The following is a 16901-nucleotide window of genomic DNA, read 5'->3' on the forward strand; positions in this document are numbered from 1 at the left end:
ACCCCACTGATTTCAATGGTGCTTTGGAGAAGTGTAGGGGTGGTGATAGAGGGGAGTGTATCCCTGCAGCTCCAACAACAGGATCAAAGCCTATGTTTCTTAAGCTTCCATGGGAATTTTGGATGACATCAGAATGTAGGAACAGACTAAGTGTCAGATGGAAATTTAAGTGGTTACTGTCCCTTAAATATATTTTATAGTTACTTTTATATACCCTGTTGCTCTCTTCTTCACTGTGAAACATACATTCCTGATTTCCAAAACACAGAAAATTTTAACACTGAGCTTACTATCATTCTAGTAAAAAGGAAGATGATATTCCTTTTCTTACAATTACAGTTAAAACACTACGGACATACTTCATTTTCAGGTTGCATAAGAACATTTCATTCAAGTTTGTGTCTTCTTATTAAAAGGAAATAAATTACAATACAAATGAAATCCATGAGTATCATACCAAATTTGTCAGAAAGAAAGAATGGGAGTTAAATATTTTAAACAGTAGTATTTTCTGGGAAATGAATCCTCACATCATTTTCACGTCATTGCCAGCAGATGGCAATGTAGAATGTGTGGTTATATATAGCAAAACTCTACTTTGCCCAGCCATTTTTGAGACACAAAGAGTATTTATTAATTGCTGTAATGAAACAGTGCTAAAATAATACTGGATTATTTATTTTTTCAAGAAATAATGTAAATCATGTAATGTATGTGTGAGTCAAAGCAAATGTATTTATAATAAATATGGAATTACATATTGCAGATATGTACACTGCTTTTAATTTTCAACAGGATACTCTATGTATCTCACAGCAACACTATGTTTTCTTAACAGGAGGACTATGGCATTAGTCCTCCTCAGAGACATCAACTATAATAATTCTAAACTCATCTCAAATATTTGGAGATATTATAATTTTCTACATGGGTAGATATTAATACAATCAATTACTGATGTGATTTATGGGTGTCTAGATACAATGGTGATGTTATACATACTATGGATAATATTGGTAGATAGACTAAAATAATCAGAGTACGTAATGAAGTTTTTAGTAAAGAAAAAGCAGTGAAGCTACATAATTTACTACTGAAAAAAAGCCATGTTCCTATAATTATAGCTACAATTCCTAAATAAATATTTATATTGAAGAAATAGTTCTTAAAAATAAGAAATATTTTTGTAACGGCCATATTTCTCAGAACTGTAGAGACTTAGGTGCATGTTTAATTGTACACGTTGTGAGCAGTCCCACTGACTTCAAATAGTAGGTTGTGCACTTTGTTTTTGCTAGTGAATTAAATTCTATAAATATGATTTGCCTGCAATCGAGGGGACTGCTCACAGTGTATAAAACTGAGTATATGTGTAACTCTGCAGGATTGGGCCTATTATATTACAGAGTCTGACTGCAAAAAAATGACTTACCATACTATATTTTAATCAATCAAAAGCAGGAGGTCAATGTGATCATATTTCTGGATTTTGATCATCAACAAAAAAGCACTACCTATTATTTTAAACTATGTTAATTAAACATTTACAAAGTTTTAATTTTCACCCTGAAGAACATTATAATAGTAGTAGTTGCAGAAAAATTTTGTACCTTGCTAAGTACAGCAATTAATATAATAGACAAAACTTTAGACATGATGGCCCATGAGAGTTTAAAGTAGTTTAAAAATTTAAATCTGAATAGAAGACCATATTATGCTTGTGTATGTGATCTGCAGTTGTACCGCTCACATAAACTCTCGCATTTGCCTGGTATAAATATTAAATATCCAAAGTTATATCCTGCAAATGCAATATAGCTACAATAAACAGTCAAAATTAAACAGACCTGGAGTTTGTTTCTCTTACATGCCTCAGAAAACAGCTGTTTTAGAAGGGCACTATATTATAATACAGAACTATTCACTGAATGCACTGTATAGATGATCTTCAAACAAACAGAGTAACCTTTTCAAACTTTATATTACAACATTAAGAGAGGTAATGTAATTTGTTTTATTCACATGTGTAGAATATAGATAAAATGATTCATAGGATACCAAATGTTAGTTTAGTCACAGCAATACACCTACCAACTTTACATATTTTATTACTATTGGATGCTTCTGTGGAGAAACTTTTACTTGTATTAAGGCAAATCAAATTTCCAAAGCAAGCATGCTTTCACTTAATTTAAAATAGGAATGCTTCAAAATAATTATAAATATATCCACTGACAATATGAAAACAACAATAGAAGGTTCTCTCCATCTATCAGAGCACTGCACATGATGACAGAAAAGCCCTCTAGTGAGAGCTCAACAGTACAAACATTATTTTTTTATAAACATGTTAAATACATAAGACAATAAAATCACACTCTGTACCTAACTGAAACATATGGAACCGCAGACAGAATAATTATAATACGGAAATTACAACTGTTCATGACAAAGAGAATGAAATTCTCTTCACTAACTTAATTGGCCTCTGTGTGTGTGAAGAATCACCACCCTGCACCTTGAACTAGGGGAGAATAGAGGGGGTATTAGACTGGCTGGCCAAGAGAGGAGAATGGTTCTGGATGGCTTATAGGAAAGAGGGAAGTAGTAAAACTGATGAGAAAAAGATCAGTATGGTGGCTGACCCATTATCCAGGAATGATGGGTTTAAAAGGTCAGCCTATACCTAGCTGGGACCCTCCCATTCACAGAGAGCAGGCTTAGCAGCAGCTAGCCTGCCTTCCTATTGAGGCGATAAACATACCAGCTTATTACCTATATTTGTAGACTCCTTAGCAGATACATTTTGTATCTGCATCTGTATCTGCAAAAACGGTCTGCGGATATTCACATCCACAGATGTGGATACCCATGGATATAAAAGTGGGTAGCTGTGGTTTTGCAGGACTCTATATATTTGCTATGGGCTTTGTGTTTGCATCCCCATTTTCACCATACTGGCCAGATGCAGTTGGGGCTTTTTCATGTTCCTCACAGCAGATTTAGGTGGTCTCTGTTCATGCATAACATGATGGGTGGTAGGCCACATGTCGCAACTCATTATTTAAATGTATGGTGAATATTCAGAAGCTTCAGGGGGTAGTTATGTAAGTCTGTATAGGATAAATTTTAAAAAACAACAAATAGTCTGGTAGAACTTTAAAGACTAACAAAACACGTAGATGGTATCATGAGCTTTCGTGGGCACAGCCCACTTCTTCAGATGACCAGAGTGTTGGATGCCCAGGACCAAAATAAATAGGGAAGAAAGGGGGGTGAGGGGAGAGAGAAGGAAAAAATGGGAGAGGGAAACAAGAAGAGGCAATGGGTAAAAAATATCAAGGGGAAAGCTGAGTTGGAATATAAGAAAAACAAATACAGTAGACTTCAGATAGTCCGGCACCTTTGGGACTTAGGTGGTGCCGGATTATCAGATATGCCAGAGTACCAGGAGGTACAATAAGGGGGGCATACTCCCAACCCAGGCCCTGCCCCCCCCCCCCCACACCCCTTATGTTTGGGTCCCGGAGCCGCCGGTACAGCCGTACGTCTCCCGCCAGGTGCTGGGGCATGTGCGCTGAGCTGGCCGGGATGCTGTGCACGACCCAATCATCCTCTCCTCCCCTTCCCCAGAGCCAAACACCTCCCCTCCCTGCTGTCACCCAATCCCCCTTCTCCCCCAGCCTCATGTCTGGGTCCCAAAACAGCTGCCTGTGCTCAACGGACGGCTGCTAGCACGTGCAGGCTAGATGCTGTGTGCGCTGGAGATCGTGAGCAGAACGGTGCAGGCCGTGAGTGCACATGCGGCTCACAGCGGCCTAGCCGTGAGAGCGGCTGACCTGAATAGTTCCTGGTTCCAGTTGATGCCGTACTATCAGGAGTGCCGGACAACTGGATGCCGAACTATTGGAGTTTTACTGTAGTTTCTAAGTACCCAAAAGCTGGATAGTCAAAAGGGGCAGATAAGAACCATTAATTAGCAAACAACAAATGGTCAGGTAGCACTTAAAGACTGACATTCAGTGCAGGTACTCAGTAAAACAAGGTGTATAGTATTGGATAAATAGGTAACTCATCTGCACAGAAACCTCACTCCCATTTTCCCCTTTATGTAGGACACAAATTCACCAGCATCTCTGCAACCTTACTGTATGCAGTGCCACTCTACACAGCCCCAAAACCAGGCTTAAGTGGTGTAGAAAGCCCTAGGCTGGCCCTCTGTGCTAGAGTGAATTTCACATGTCTAAGGTATAATTTTCAAAAGCACTTGCATGGCTATCTACTATTAGCAGCTTGTATAAAAATAAATACATAAATAAAACAGGAGCTCTGATTGAAATGGCTATATGGTATTGACATCATGGTTGACTTTTGCAAAAAGCTTTGAAGGAAGTTCACAAATGTTTTCTTGATTTTAGAGAGTCTCTAAATACACTGAAACCTAACCTCACTTAAGTAAAGAACTTGTCTGCTCTTCTCTTTAACTTCACAGTTGTTTCTATCAAACATCTACTAGTTACTCGAAGGTATGCAAAATGTGTCAGGACATTCCTAAAAGATGGAATAGTTATCTGAGATCTGTTGTTTTACTCCTAGTCATTTTTAGAGCTGGTTGGAAATTTTCCCGTTACAAAATGTCAATTGATCCAAAGCAAAACAGCTGGCAGAAATGTGTCAATTTTGACAAAATTTCATTTAAAAAGTAGCTGGACAAAAAGCACATGTACAAATTTTATTTCATAATATACAAATATTTCCATGCAAAAATGTCAAAATCGGAATGAAACATTGCTTTATTGAAATGAAATGTTTTGATTAATCTGAGGGGGGAAAAGTCTAATTTAAAACATGTTTTCATTCCATTCAGATCTGAAGGAAAAAAAGTTGAACATGAAACAGAAAATCCAGTTTCTATCCAGCTCATTTTTATTTTTTTCTTGTTGTTTATTAACTAGCCAGCAAGAAAGTCTAATTTATTAAATTCTTTATTGAGCTAACTGCAAAAAGCCTGAATGAACTTCAGCACTCTGTATATTGTTACTTGTCATCTTTTCCCAACTCCGTACGTTGTTGACAGGTGTCTACTCTCTTTTTCTATACTATTGCATTCACAATACAGTATAGGACTATAATGCAGTTAATCAGTGATCAGTTCAAGATAAGTTTTATACAATAACCTGTTTAACATGTGGAATATGACAGCTAGGCAGGATTTTGAACTAAAAAAAAACAAAGTAAATACAGTTTCAGACTAACATACATCCATCTTCACATCTCTCAAATTACTGAATATCCTCACATATAACTTTAGTACATGCCCGATAGAGACAGAAAGATTGTTAATCATCAGTCAAAACAAGCAGACTCATTCCCCAGGAACAGGACTTAACATAAAATTTAAAACAAAAATAGTAAATGCAAGTTTAAATAATATTTATTTTGATGAGGCATTTCTTCTGTAAAACAATAAGATGAAGACTATTTCCATACAATAGGTTTATGATAGTCTGGCTAAGCAGCTACTAATGGAAAATTGTTCTTTATAAATACTTTGATATAAGTAATTAAATGGAACATTTATTTATTAATTATGCCACAACCACAATGACTTGTCAACTTGAATTAAGTACTACTTTAAAACATTAACAAAGGCATCCAGAGCTCCATGCTTCCTAAGTAATGAAATAAAATCAAGCAACTTAGGTGAAGTGTCACTGGTAGAGGTTGATATGGATACTATCTGGTTGGAATGTGTGAAGGGAAAAGTTAAGTCTCACTGGTGCACTGAGGGGCCGTTAGAAGAGAAATGGGGTAGTGAGGTGAAAGGGAACAAGTGCTGCTGTTTTAGGGCATGTCTACACTACAAGATAAGGTCGAATCTAATGTGGTCAATATCCTACCACCTGATTTTACAAAGTCGAAGGTCTGTGTCCTCACTGCAGGGAAGAATCAAATGTAGTCTGAAATATCATGTCCCCATTAGGGAGCCTACCATCGTTTCAGAGAGTGATGCACTGTGAGCAGCTTTGCATTCTAGGCTATACTCATGGTGCTCGTTGTGATCAAAACTGTGCAGCAGGTGGTTATGGGTTCATTTTTCCAGCATCCCATAATGTACTTATCTAGTCTCTCCCTATTTGCATGAGATAAAAGGGAAGCAGTGTGCTCATGCCTTTGTGTGCCCTGGTCACCCTCGCAGATGCCACAGCAGCATAAGCAGGGAGCCCCGTTTGCAGCAAGCCATTGTGATCGTGATGTGCGTTGTGGACTTGCAGAGAGTATACACGTTGATCCTCCAGGAAGAGGATGAAGACGAAGTTCAGCATGACATGGAGGCACTGCTCATGCAGGGCCTGGTACTGATGCTAGCACAGCCACCAGTCAATCCTCTGGACACAGTGCAATGCTGTTTCTGGGGCCGTAAGACAAGGTCAAACTGGTAGGACCACATTGTGATGCAGAGATGGGACAAATGGAAGTGGCCGCAGAACTTCTGAATCCACAAGGCCATATTCCTGGAACTTTGTGAATTTCTTTCCCCTGTCCTGAAGCACCAGAATACTCAAATGAGACCTGATTTGACCATGGAGAAGTGCATGGCAACTGCCCCATGGAAGTCTGTAACACCAAACAGATACTGTTCAATGGCGAATCAGTTCAGAGTGGAGAAATCCATAGTGGGGACTGTTGTTATACAAGTAGCCAGGGCAATCAATTATATTCTGTTATGGAGGGTTCTGACTTTGGTAAATGTGGACAGCACAGTGGATGATTTTGCCATGAGGGGCTTCCCTAACTGTGGGGCCACAGACAGACCACACATCCTCATCTTGGCCTCTGGCCACCTTGCCTTGGAGTACATCAACTTCAACGTCTCTATGCTGCTGCAGGTGCTGGTGGATCACAAGAGTCATTACACTGACATCAATGTGGGATGATCAGCAAAGGTGCATTACACCTGCATTTTTCAGAACTCCGGACTCTTCCAAAAGATGCACAGTGACACTTTTTTCCCCAGATGGGAAAATCAGAGTAGGAGAAGTGGAAATGCCAATAGTGGTCCTTGATGACTCAGCCTACCCCTTGAGCCCATGGGTTGTGAAGCCCTATGCGGGCAGCTTGGATCCCAGAAAAAAGGAGTTCTACAATAGGTTTTGAAACTCTTCTACATGGTTCTCTGCAATTTTCCTATGCATTCTCTGTATTTGTCTTCAATCCCCCACCCCACCAGTTCATTTAAAAAAAAAAAAGGAGAAAGAGACTGTTGTTCAAAGAAAAGGAGTTTTTATTTGGAGAATACAGCAGGGAAAAAAATAAGTGGAAAGTAATAGGTGAGAGGAGGGCTCAGGAATGCGATTGAGACTTCCTACTGCCTCCCAAGGTCCTGGAGGGTACAGCTCCCTTGAATCCCAACACCCCTGTGTCCTGGGGCCCCTGCGGTCCCTGAGGACTTTGTGGGTGGAAGCAACAGAGTTGAGGCAGGAGAGACTGGGGTTGTCATCAGGGCAGACCGGGATCTAGTAAGAGGCCCTTTCTAAACATGAAGCCAGTTGCTCCATCACAGTGGTCAGGCTGGAGGGGAGGTTGTAGAAAAGTGGCTTCCAGGGTCCAGCACTAATAGATTCCCATCCTCCCTCTCCAGGTTGCTATGTGAAATATCAGTCTTCTCCAAATCACACAGAGCGATTGGGAGCGAATGCTGACTGAATGTGAACAGAAACCTTAGACCAGTGGTCCCAAACCTTTTGGGATGCAAGAATGGCTCGGGCCGGCCCAGGTCACTAAGCAGGCGCACATAAATGCCCCGGCGGGCGCCATGGCACCTACGGGTACCACGTTGGGGACCACTGCCTTAGACTTATGCTGCAATGCTTTGTGGTTCAATGACACCAGACTACTTACTGGTAGCTTGGCATGGGAAGGTGGCCTACCTCAGAGGACAGCATAAGGTTGGAGTCCCCAAAAACCTTGTGAGAAGGATCGAAGAATTCCTATTTGAGAGCTTTATGGAGTCGTGTAGGCAAACACCCGCTTCATCTGTAGACACATTAACAAACTGTGCCTATTCAGGCCCCTCATGCTGGGTAGGCACAAGTGCTCTGCACATCACACCCCGTCTGCCTTACAAAAAGTTTGTAAACTCACCAGAAGTGTTGTCCCCAGAGTTGGTGCTAGATTGAGAGACATCCTTGGGGGAGGGTACTGGCTCCAGCATCATGATCAGGTCTTGGCTCTTTAGGATCGCCGGCTGGCTAATCTCCTCCTCCTTTTCCTCTTCCTCCTGCTCCCTCATCATGCTGTCCTGCATGCTGACACTAGGCGTCTCTTGGCTGGACTCCACAACCATGCTAGGGAACCTGGTCATGCCCCCACCCTCAGTGGCATCCAGCTACTCGTAGTAGCAGCATATGTGAGGTGATGCATCAGATAGTCAACTAACCTCCTTTGCCTTATGGTAGGACTACCTTAGCTCCTTGATTTTAACTCAGCATTGCAGGGAATCCCTGGAATAGCCTTTAGAAACCAGGCAGCTTGCAATCTTGCTGTAAACGTTGGCATTTCTCTTGCTGTTTTGGAGCTTGGAGAGGATGGCTTCATCTCATGCCTCGATGAGGTCCATGATCTCCTGGACACTCCACACTGACACTCTTCTGAGCCCCTAGGAATTGGAGCCCGCGGGAGCAGAAGTATTCAAAGTCGTCACAGTGTTTGTAGGATTCTTCAAAGTCATCTCCACATGTGGCACGATGGGCTGCTCACTCTGAATGTGCTTACAACACTGGCCACACAAGAAATACCATTCAACTTTTCCCACGGCTTTTTGAGCTCACCAGCAAGAGCAGTATAGCCACAAGTTCTGGGCAGAGCAGTCAGGGCGGGAAACTGGGGGAGGCCTCCTTGAGGCCCAAAGCCTCAACTTTCACCCAATGCTGCAGTTCCAGTACTGTGAATTTGACCATGCAAGGCCGGGAATGTTGTTACTCCTCATGAAAAGCAGGAGTACTGCAATGGACTTCAGCAGCCTTTTAAGATTGACGTGACAGGTTTGGTAGTGTGGACATATCACTTACAAAATTGACCCTATGTGGCTAAATTCAATGCAAAATCTTAGTGTAGACCACACTTTAGGGCTTGCTTTCACTACACAGTGGATGGACACAGCAATTAATCCACCTGTGGTCAATTTAACACATCTGCTTACCTATGATAAATCCAATTTTGAGTGCTCTCCCAATGACTCTGGTACTTCACCAGAATGAGAAGAGTAGCTAGAGTTAACAGGACAGCAGCTCCCCTGCTGACCTCACCATATTGAAGACACTGCAATAAATATGTCCACTTCAGCTATGCTATTTACATAGCTGAAATTGCGCAGCTTAGACTGACTGGGAGGGAGGGGCAGCGTAGCGTAGACTAGGTTTTAGATTGTTTTTATTGTGAATTCAGTCTTCATAACAGTTACACACCAAAAGGCACTCATGAGGCCCCCCCCCTTACGCACGATAGTATTAAGAGTTGCAACAGCAACATTTACATTTTAAGAACTAGAAAAATGCTAGTAATAAAAAATGTAAAATTAAATGATGGATGTATTGTCAAAACCACATCTCAATTTACATTACTACTACTTCAAGGTAACAGATCAGAAGCTTTAAATACACAAGCCCAAGGAATAACAGATGAAACAATTACATATGTATAGCATCAGTCCTGCTTGTGACTATGTGGGTGGACCTTTTGACTTCAGTGCTATTCCATGACCATGCAGGCATCTGCCTATGCAGAGTACTTACAGAATAATGGTCTATAAATCTTTGATGCAAAACAATAGACAATCATATACTTGTTGCTTTTTTCTTCTAGTAGCTCTCACATTCCTGACAGAACCAGAACTGGCCAGAAACAGGTCTTTTGGGGTTCCCTTACAGAATATTTTGACTAAACACATTAGTTATACCTACCATGAACTTAGGCAACTAGATTATAAGCTTGCTGGGGCACGAACTGTCTTTTTATTGTATATGAGGAGATTCAATTGCTAACAGGACTTCCAGGTACAACTCCAATATAAACATTTTTAAAATGGCAAATAAGTCTAAACAGAAATATCTAGCCGCTAGTATGCCTGTCCAGTTGATCGGTTTCCCAAAAAAAAAAAAAAAAAAAAAAATCTCCGCGGGTGTAACAATTAGCTTGCAAAAGGAGAGATGCAAAATGGTACGTGTAATGTACCTCACAGGCTTATTGTAAGGAGTCAGTACTGTGCCTCAACAATATATTTATCTGGTCAAATGCAAGCACTGGTTAAACTTCCACATAAATACTAAAGACGTATTTAGATTTTTGTTTCATGTAAAAGCACTGAATATTCCTGTAATGCCTATCTCATGCCACATGCAGTTTACTCATAATATAGATTTTACTTACCACTAGAGTTATCACCAATGCTATTGGTTTTGCCATTCCAGTACCAAAGCAGCAGGGTTGCATCACGTGACCCTGAGAGAATGTAGCAATTTCCTCCAATGTAGGATTCAGAACGGGCAAGACAGGTGACAACATCCCAGTGACCAAACACTACTTGAATTAGTTTACCTGAAAAGTTTAAAACATACTGTTAATGATTGTCATAGATCTTACTAAACGTATTACAAAATGTTCTAGTTGTACTTTCATGAGTTATGTTTATAAAAGAAGGCTAATTAAGAATTTCAGTGTTTTTTGGTTATGAAAGACAAATTCATATGACAAATCTTTCTTTATACCCTGATGAGATGGAAACCTATTTAACAATACAGCAGTCTATACAGGGGCCAAATAAGAATCGACCACTGATCTGTATCTTACTCTAAATCCTGCCAAGCCAATGTTTCTTTACTCTATATATTTAAACTCATGTTACCATCAAGAATCATGACAGAATTTATTTTAAGGCAGTTTACTGGGGAAAGTAGTAATAAAAATGTAAATTTGATGACAGTCTGTAGAGGTTCCTGAAAAGTGGTTATATATGGAATTGTGAATGTAACATGGAAAATGAAATATAATCAGCTTTTTGAACATCTATTTAATTACAAAAATGCATATAATTGCTAAAATTAATGAACATACTAATGAACTATTTCTAACAACTTTCTCACCTTTGTGAACATTTGCAATGTCCATAAAAGCTTAAAAGAATAAATTTGATAAGTTTCTTTGTATGTAATTTGTTTGTCTATTGTGAATAGTACAAGTATTCAAGACATTACAGATGCATAAAAATGAATATGAAAGGAAAACCTTGATAAACAACTTTATTTAGTGAAAAATGTGCATGTTCATGCAAGCTGGATTTGCTGATACTTATATCCTCACTTTAAGGAGCTTTTCTCCCACCTAGTCTCCCTCTTACTTGCATGGATTTTAGAGGGCAATTATAGTTGGCTCTATGTGTGTTTGCTCATACAAGAAAGGAGAGGCTTAACAGATTGAAATTAAGAAAACAAAAATTTAAGATATCAAAAAATTGCCAGCAAGATGTATTTGGCTGGAATATCTCTGTCAATTGGACACTTTTAAAACTGTTGTAGAATCAACAAAACACTAGACAGTGCACTTAACTGTAGGGAACAATCTTGTTTTAAGAGGGAAAAACCTCAGTGATCTAACAAATCTCTCTCTAACCTGTAGGATTCCATCAAGGAGCCAAAATTACATATATGTATGAATGAATGGAAAACTGGTGTTTATAATGAAAAATTATTGCTCCATTTGGTTGAAAAGTGCCTGGACATAATAGTGGGGCATAATACTGTTGCAGACTCTCAGGAGCTCACACCTTTTACTTATAATTTGGTAATTCCAGTCCATATTCATATTTTATTATACTATATAAAACTGTCTTTTGGCTCTAAATATGCTGTGTCATCAGAAGTTACCCTGTGGTAAAGATTCTTCATTTAGGTTACCAGGTCATGTAACTGTCTCAGTCTATTGCTGGCTAGTCAACTATTTTGATCAGCAAAAGGATCAGCAAAAGCTATTAATCTGCAGAACTTGGAAGGTCACAGTGAAACACTGAAAGTGCCCAACCTTATCTCATACAATATATTTAATCTCATAGAATAGACAGTTTTTCTTGAACCTTCTATTTATCAATTACTTGTTTTTCAGTTCTATTTTTCCAGTTCTATCCCTTTATCTATTGAACTACTTGTACAGATTACTAGGGAGGAGTATAAAAATATTGCTGGAGTATGCAGTGGTGTAATCAGAAAGACCAAAGCACAACTGGAGTTGCAGCTAAGGAAGGGGTGAGAAGGATAAGAAGAAGGTTTTCAACATGTATGTTAGCAACAAGAAGTCAGAGAAAGTGTGGGACCCTAACCAAATGTGAAAGTCAGCCTAGTGCCAGATCATGTGAAAAAAAGTAAAGCACTCAATACTTTTTTGCCTCAGTCTTCACAGACAAAGTGACCTCCCAGACTATGGCACTGGATTGCACAGTATGGGGAGGAGCTGAGCAGCCCTCAGTGATGAAAAAACAGGTTAAGGATTATTTAGAAAATTAAACCCATAGAGCCAGATCTAATACATGGTACCGATAGAGTTGCCTAATGTGATTGCAGAGCCATTGGCCATTGTATTTAAAAACTTGTGGTGATTGGGAGAGGTCCCAAATGATCAGAAAAAGGCAAATTTTTAATAATAAAAAAAGAAAGGGAACTAGAAATTGGTCAGCTCTCAAAAATCATGGAGAACATGCTTCAGGAATCCACTATAGAACACTTGGAGGAGAGGAAGGTCATCAAGGACAGTAAACATGAATTCACCAAGGGCAAGTCATGCCTGACCAAACTAATTGCCTTCTGTGATGTGATAACTGTCTCTGTGGATATGGGGAAAGCAGTGGACATGATATACCTTGACTTTGGGCAAAATTTTTGATATGGTCTCCCACAGCATGCTTACCACCAAGTTAACGTAGCATGGACTGGATGAATGGACCATAAAGTAGATAGAAAGCTGGCTAGATTATTGGGCTCAACAAGTAGGATCAAAGTAGACTCAGACTCGTAGACTTTAAGGTCAGAAGGGACCATTATGATCATCTAGTCTGACCCCCTGCACAGTACAGGCCACAGAATCTCACCCACCCCTCCTAGAATCCTCCTCTCACCTATCTCTCAGATACTGAAGCCTTCAAATACTTTGAAGACCCCAAGATGCAGAGATCCTCCAGCTGTGATCTGTACCCCATGCTACAGAGGAAGGCGAAAAACCTCCAGGGTCTCTGCCAATCTACCCTGGAGGAAAATTCCTTCCCAACCCCAAATATGGCGATCAGCTATACCCTGAGCATGTGGGCAAGACTCATCAGCCAGACACCCAGAAAGTTCTCTATAATAACTCCTATCATCCCTCCATTGATCTATTTCCCACTGATAATGAATGGTCAATTAGTTACCAAGATCATGTTATCTCATCAAACCATCCCCTTCATAAACCCATCTAGTTTAATCTTGAAACCAGATAGATCTTTTGCCCCCACTACTTCCCTTGGAAGGCTGTTCCAGAACTTCACTCCTCTAATGGTTAGAAACCTTCATCTAATCTCAAGTCTAAACTTCCTACTAGCCAGCTATATCCATTTGTTCTTGTGTCCACATTGGTATTAAGCTTAAATAATTCCTCTCCCTCCCTGGTATTTATCCCTCTAATATATTTAAAGAGTGCAATCATGTCCCTCCTCAGCCTTCTTTTGGTTAAGGTAAACAAGCCAAGCTCCTTAAGTCTCCTTTCATAAGACAGGTTTTTCATTCCTCGGATCATCCTAGTGGCCCTTCTTTGTACCTGTTCCAGTTTGAATTCATCCTTCTTAAACATGGGAGACCAGAACTGCACACAGTATTCCAATTGGGGTCTCACCAATGCCTTGTATAATGGCACTAACACCTCCTTATCTCTACTGGAAATACCTCGCCTAATACATCCCAAGACCGTATTAGTCTTTTTCACGGCCATGTCACAATGGCGGCTCATAGTCATCGTATAATCAACCAGGACTCCAAGGTCCTTCTCCTTGGAGAAGGTATCAAACAAAGTGCCCCAGTATATGGTCTTGGGACCGTTTTGTTCAAAATCTTCATTAATGCTCTCGGTGATGGGATGGATTGTACCCTCAGTAAGTTTACGGGTGACAGTAAGGTGGGGGAAGAGGTAGATAGGCTAGACAAATTGGGAGGATTGGGCCAAAAGAAATCAGATGACATTCAACAAGGGCGAATGTAGAGTCCTGCAGTTAGGATGGAAGAATCCCATACACTGCTACAAGCTGGGGACCAACTGGCTAAGCAGCAGTTCTGTAGAAAAGGATTTGGGAATTACTGTGAACGAGAAATTGGATCTGAGTCAACAATGTGCCCTTGTCACCAAGAAGGTTATCCGCATAGTGTGATGCATTAGTAGGGGCATTTCCAGCAGATCGAGTGAGGTAATTATTCCCCTCTATTGGGTATTGGTGAGGCCACATCAGAGTATTTCGTCCAGTCGTGGGCCCCCACACTACAGAAAGGATGTGGATAAATTGGACAAATTGCCTAGGGAGGTGGTGGAATCTCCATCCTTCGCGGTTTTTATGACCAGGCTTTGACAATGAGATGATTTAAGTGGGGTTGGCACTGCTGTGAGCAGGAGCTTGGACAAGATGATCTCCTAACGTCTCTTCCAACCCTAATCTTCTATGATTCTACATGGGGCAATCTATATTTTTTAAACACTAAGATTACTCTTAAAGAGCTCAGAGTTTAAAAGATCCACCTTCCCCTCCCCCCCAGTTATCATATGTTTTTAGTTTCTGTTCTAGAAAACAAATATGCTTAAAGGCTTATTTGTTTGACAGCTGCTCATATGTTTGCACTGCCCTGTTATTTCTACTTTGCTATTGTCGTGTGGGGTTAATCTTCACTCAATTCAATCCAAACGTCAAAACAGAAATTCGCTACTTCTCTTTATCTTTGTTAAATTACTTATTGAATCTTACAAGAGTTCTTCACCATTTTTGTTCCCTTTAATACCAATCCTCCTTTCCATGGAGCAATATCAAATATTACCATATGCACTAGGATATCCCGTTTTTGACAGAACAAATTTTCTAGTTAATGTTTTATTTGACAGCTGTGCTACAAATAAAAAAATTCAGACTCAAATCTCTGCACTGCTGCATCTAAAAGGCTGCCTGAAAATAATTCCAACTGCTGAAGGAAGGTTTTATTATGCCTTCACTGTTCTAGCTGTAACCAGAAAGCATGATTTACGTTAAAAGTATTTCCTGTTACAAAAGCCCCCTGAAATCTAATAAGAAAAAGGTTCTTTTTTTGCGTAAGTGCTAAAATATAATTGAATTCAACACTTGTGATAGCTTGCCATTATACATTACTGATCACATCTTTTTCCCTTACTGCTCTGTCAAACTCAGAAAAGATATTTGACTGCTATATTTTTAATATTAAAAATAAACTAACTGAATTTATTTTAATTAAGCTATTGCCCAATTTTGTTTGTTTTCTGGATATTAACAAATGGAAGAAATAAAGATAAAACTTGTTGGGTTTTTTTTTTACAACTTTCTTGGTAAGCATAAGCAATTTACTTTTAATCATATCAGAATCTGTTATGTCAAAATAAAGTTAACCCGTAATCTCTGAATATGATTTAAATACAGTTACAATAACTTAATTCACAAGTCATTTGCAGGTGAGTTACCAAAATACTATTAGCTTTTTTATCATGAAACTGAAATCAGTTAATATTAAAACATGTGCGCTCACCTTCTAACACTGAAAAAAATGAAGAACAAATTAGTCAGTATATTTTTAATATAAGGCTGACATTGTATGGCATACTTACTTTACCTATTTATTTTCTCTCAAAATCTCTTTAAAACCATATGTTTTTTAATTTCACTAAAGAAAAGGTTAACAAAGTAGGAGTGGACTATTAAACGGAAGGATCTGTGTAAAGGACTGCAGTCAGCCAATGTACAGTAAACTCTTTTTTTTACAGTAGTCATGTATTAGATTGCAAGAATGACAAGTGCCCTACCTCTAAAGTGTGCTGGGGGTGAAGTTTTAACTACTGTTCTATTTTTTATACAAGATTTTGGTTTGGTAAGTGTGAAAAACAATAATTTCATTTCAGTAATGAAGAAGGACATATAGGACAATAACCCGTTGGAAGGGTTGACGGCCCAAACACATTAACCCCAACCAGTCATTAATCCAAAGAAAGTGCTCTTCAATGAGCTTCTATTCTTATTATAAGGCAATGAATGAGACAAAAAACATATATTTTTCCTGTGCCTTCATGATTTTACTCTGTATAATTGTCTTCAATATAACATGACAAGGATGTAACTTTATCCGTCTGTGGAGATCATACATTGCCACACAACTGAGGTCCTGAATATTGGCCAATTTACATTTTAAGAGAGGATTCATTTTTCATTCTTTGTAATGGCTCCATTTCTTTCCTCATTTTGCACCTTCTGGGACCCTCAGCATTTGAGAGGTTTTCTTTTCTGAAACAACTTCACTGTTATTCTACTTATATGATTCAGTATTATTTCAAATGGACTCTGTTGTGTTTCCTAAATTATTTTTCTCAATTATTCATGAAGCAAAACAGAATTTCATTCAGGCATGCACTCTAGAAACAATTCTCCTAGTATGCAAAGCTTTAAACAAACTCAGGAAATCGTTTTTCTTGTGAAACTATAGAATTAAGCTCAGTGTGTCCCTTAAGTTTCTAGAGACAAATGATTACACAGATTTAGTGCTTGATTATCTCTCTCAACAAGAGATATGTATAAAACAATAACCAGCTATTTCTCCTCATGACAGTATTCTACTCAGAATGGA

General features: G+C 39.2%; 1 protein-coding gene across 8 annotated transcripts in view; it reads right to left on the bottom strand.

Moving 5' to 3' along the window:
* Window positions 1-16901, bottom strand: part of LRBA (LPS responsive beige-like anchor protein) — a 559238-nt gene that overhangs the window by 28375 nt on the left and 513962 nt on the right. For all 8 annotated transcript variants that reach the window (XM_075930022.1, XM_075930023.1, XM_075930019.1 and 5 more), the window contains one exon: window positions 10429-10596. In XM_075930022.1, coding sequence (XP_075786137.1) covers window positions 10429-10596 — 168 coding nt within the window. The remainder of the gene's footprint in view (window positions 1-10428; window positions 10597-16901) is intronic.

Source organism: Pelodiscus sinensis, chromosome 5, assembly GCF_049634645.1.
Source record: "Pelodiscus sinensis isolate JC-2024 chromosome 5, ASM4963464v1, whole genome shotgun sequence".
NCBI lineage: Eukaryota > Metazoa > Chordata > Testudines > Trionychidae > Pelodiscus > Pelodiscus sinensis.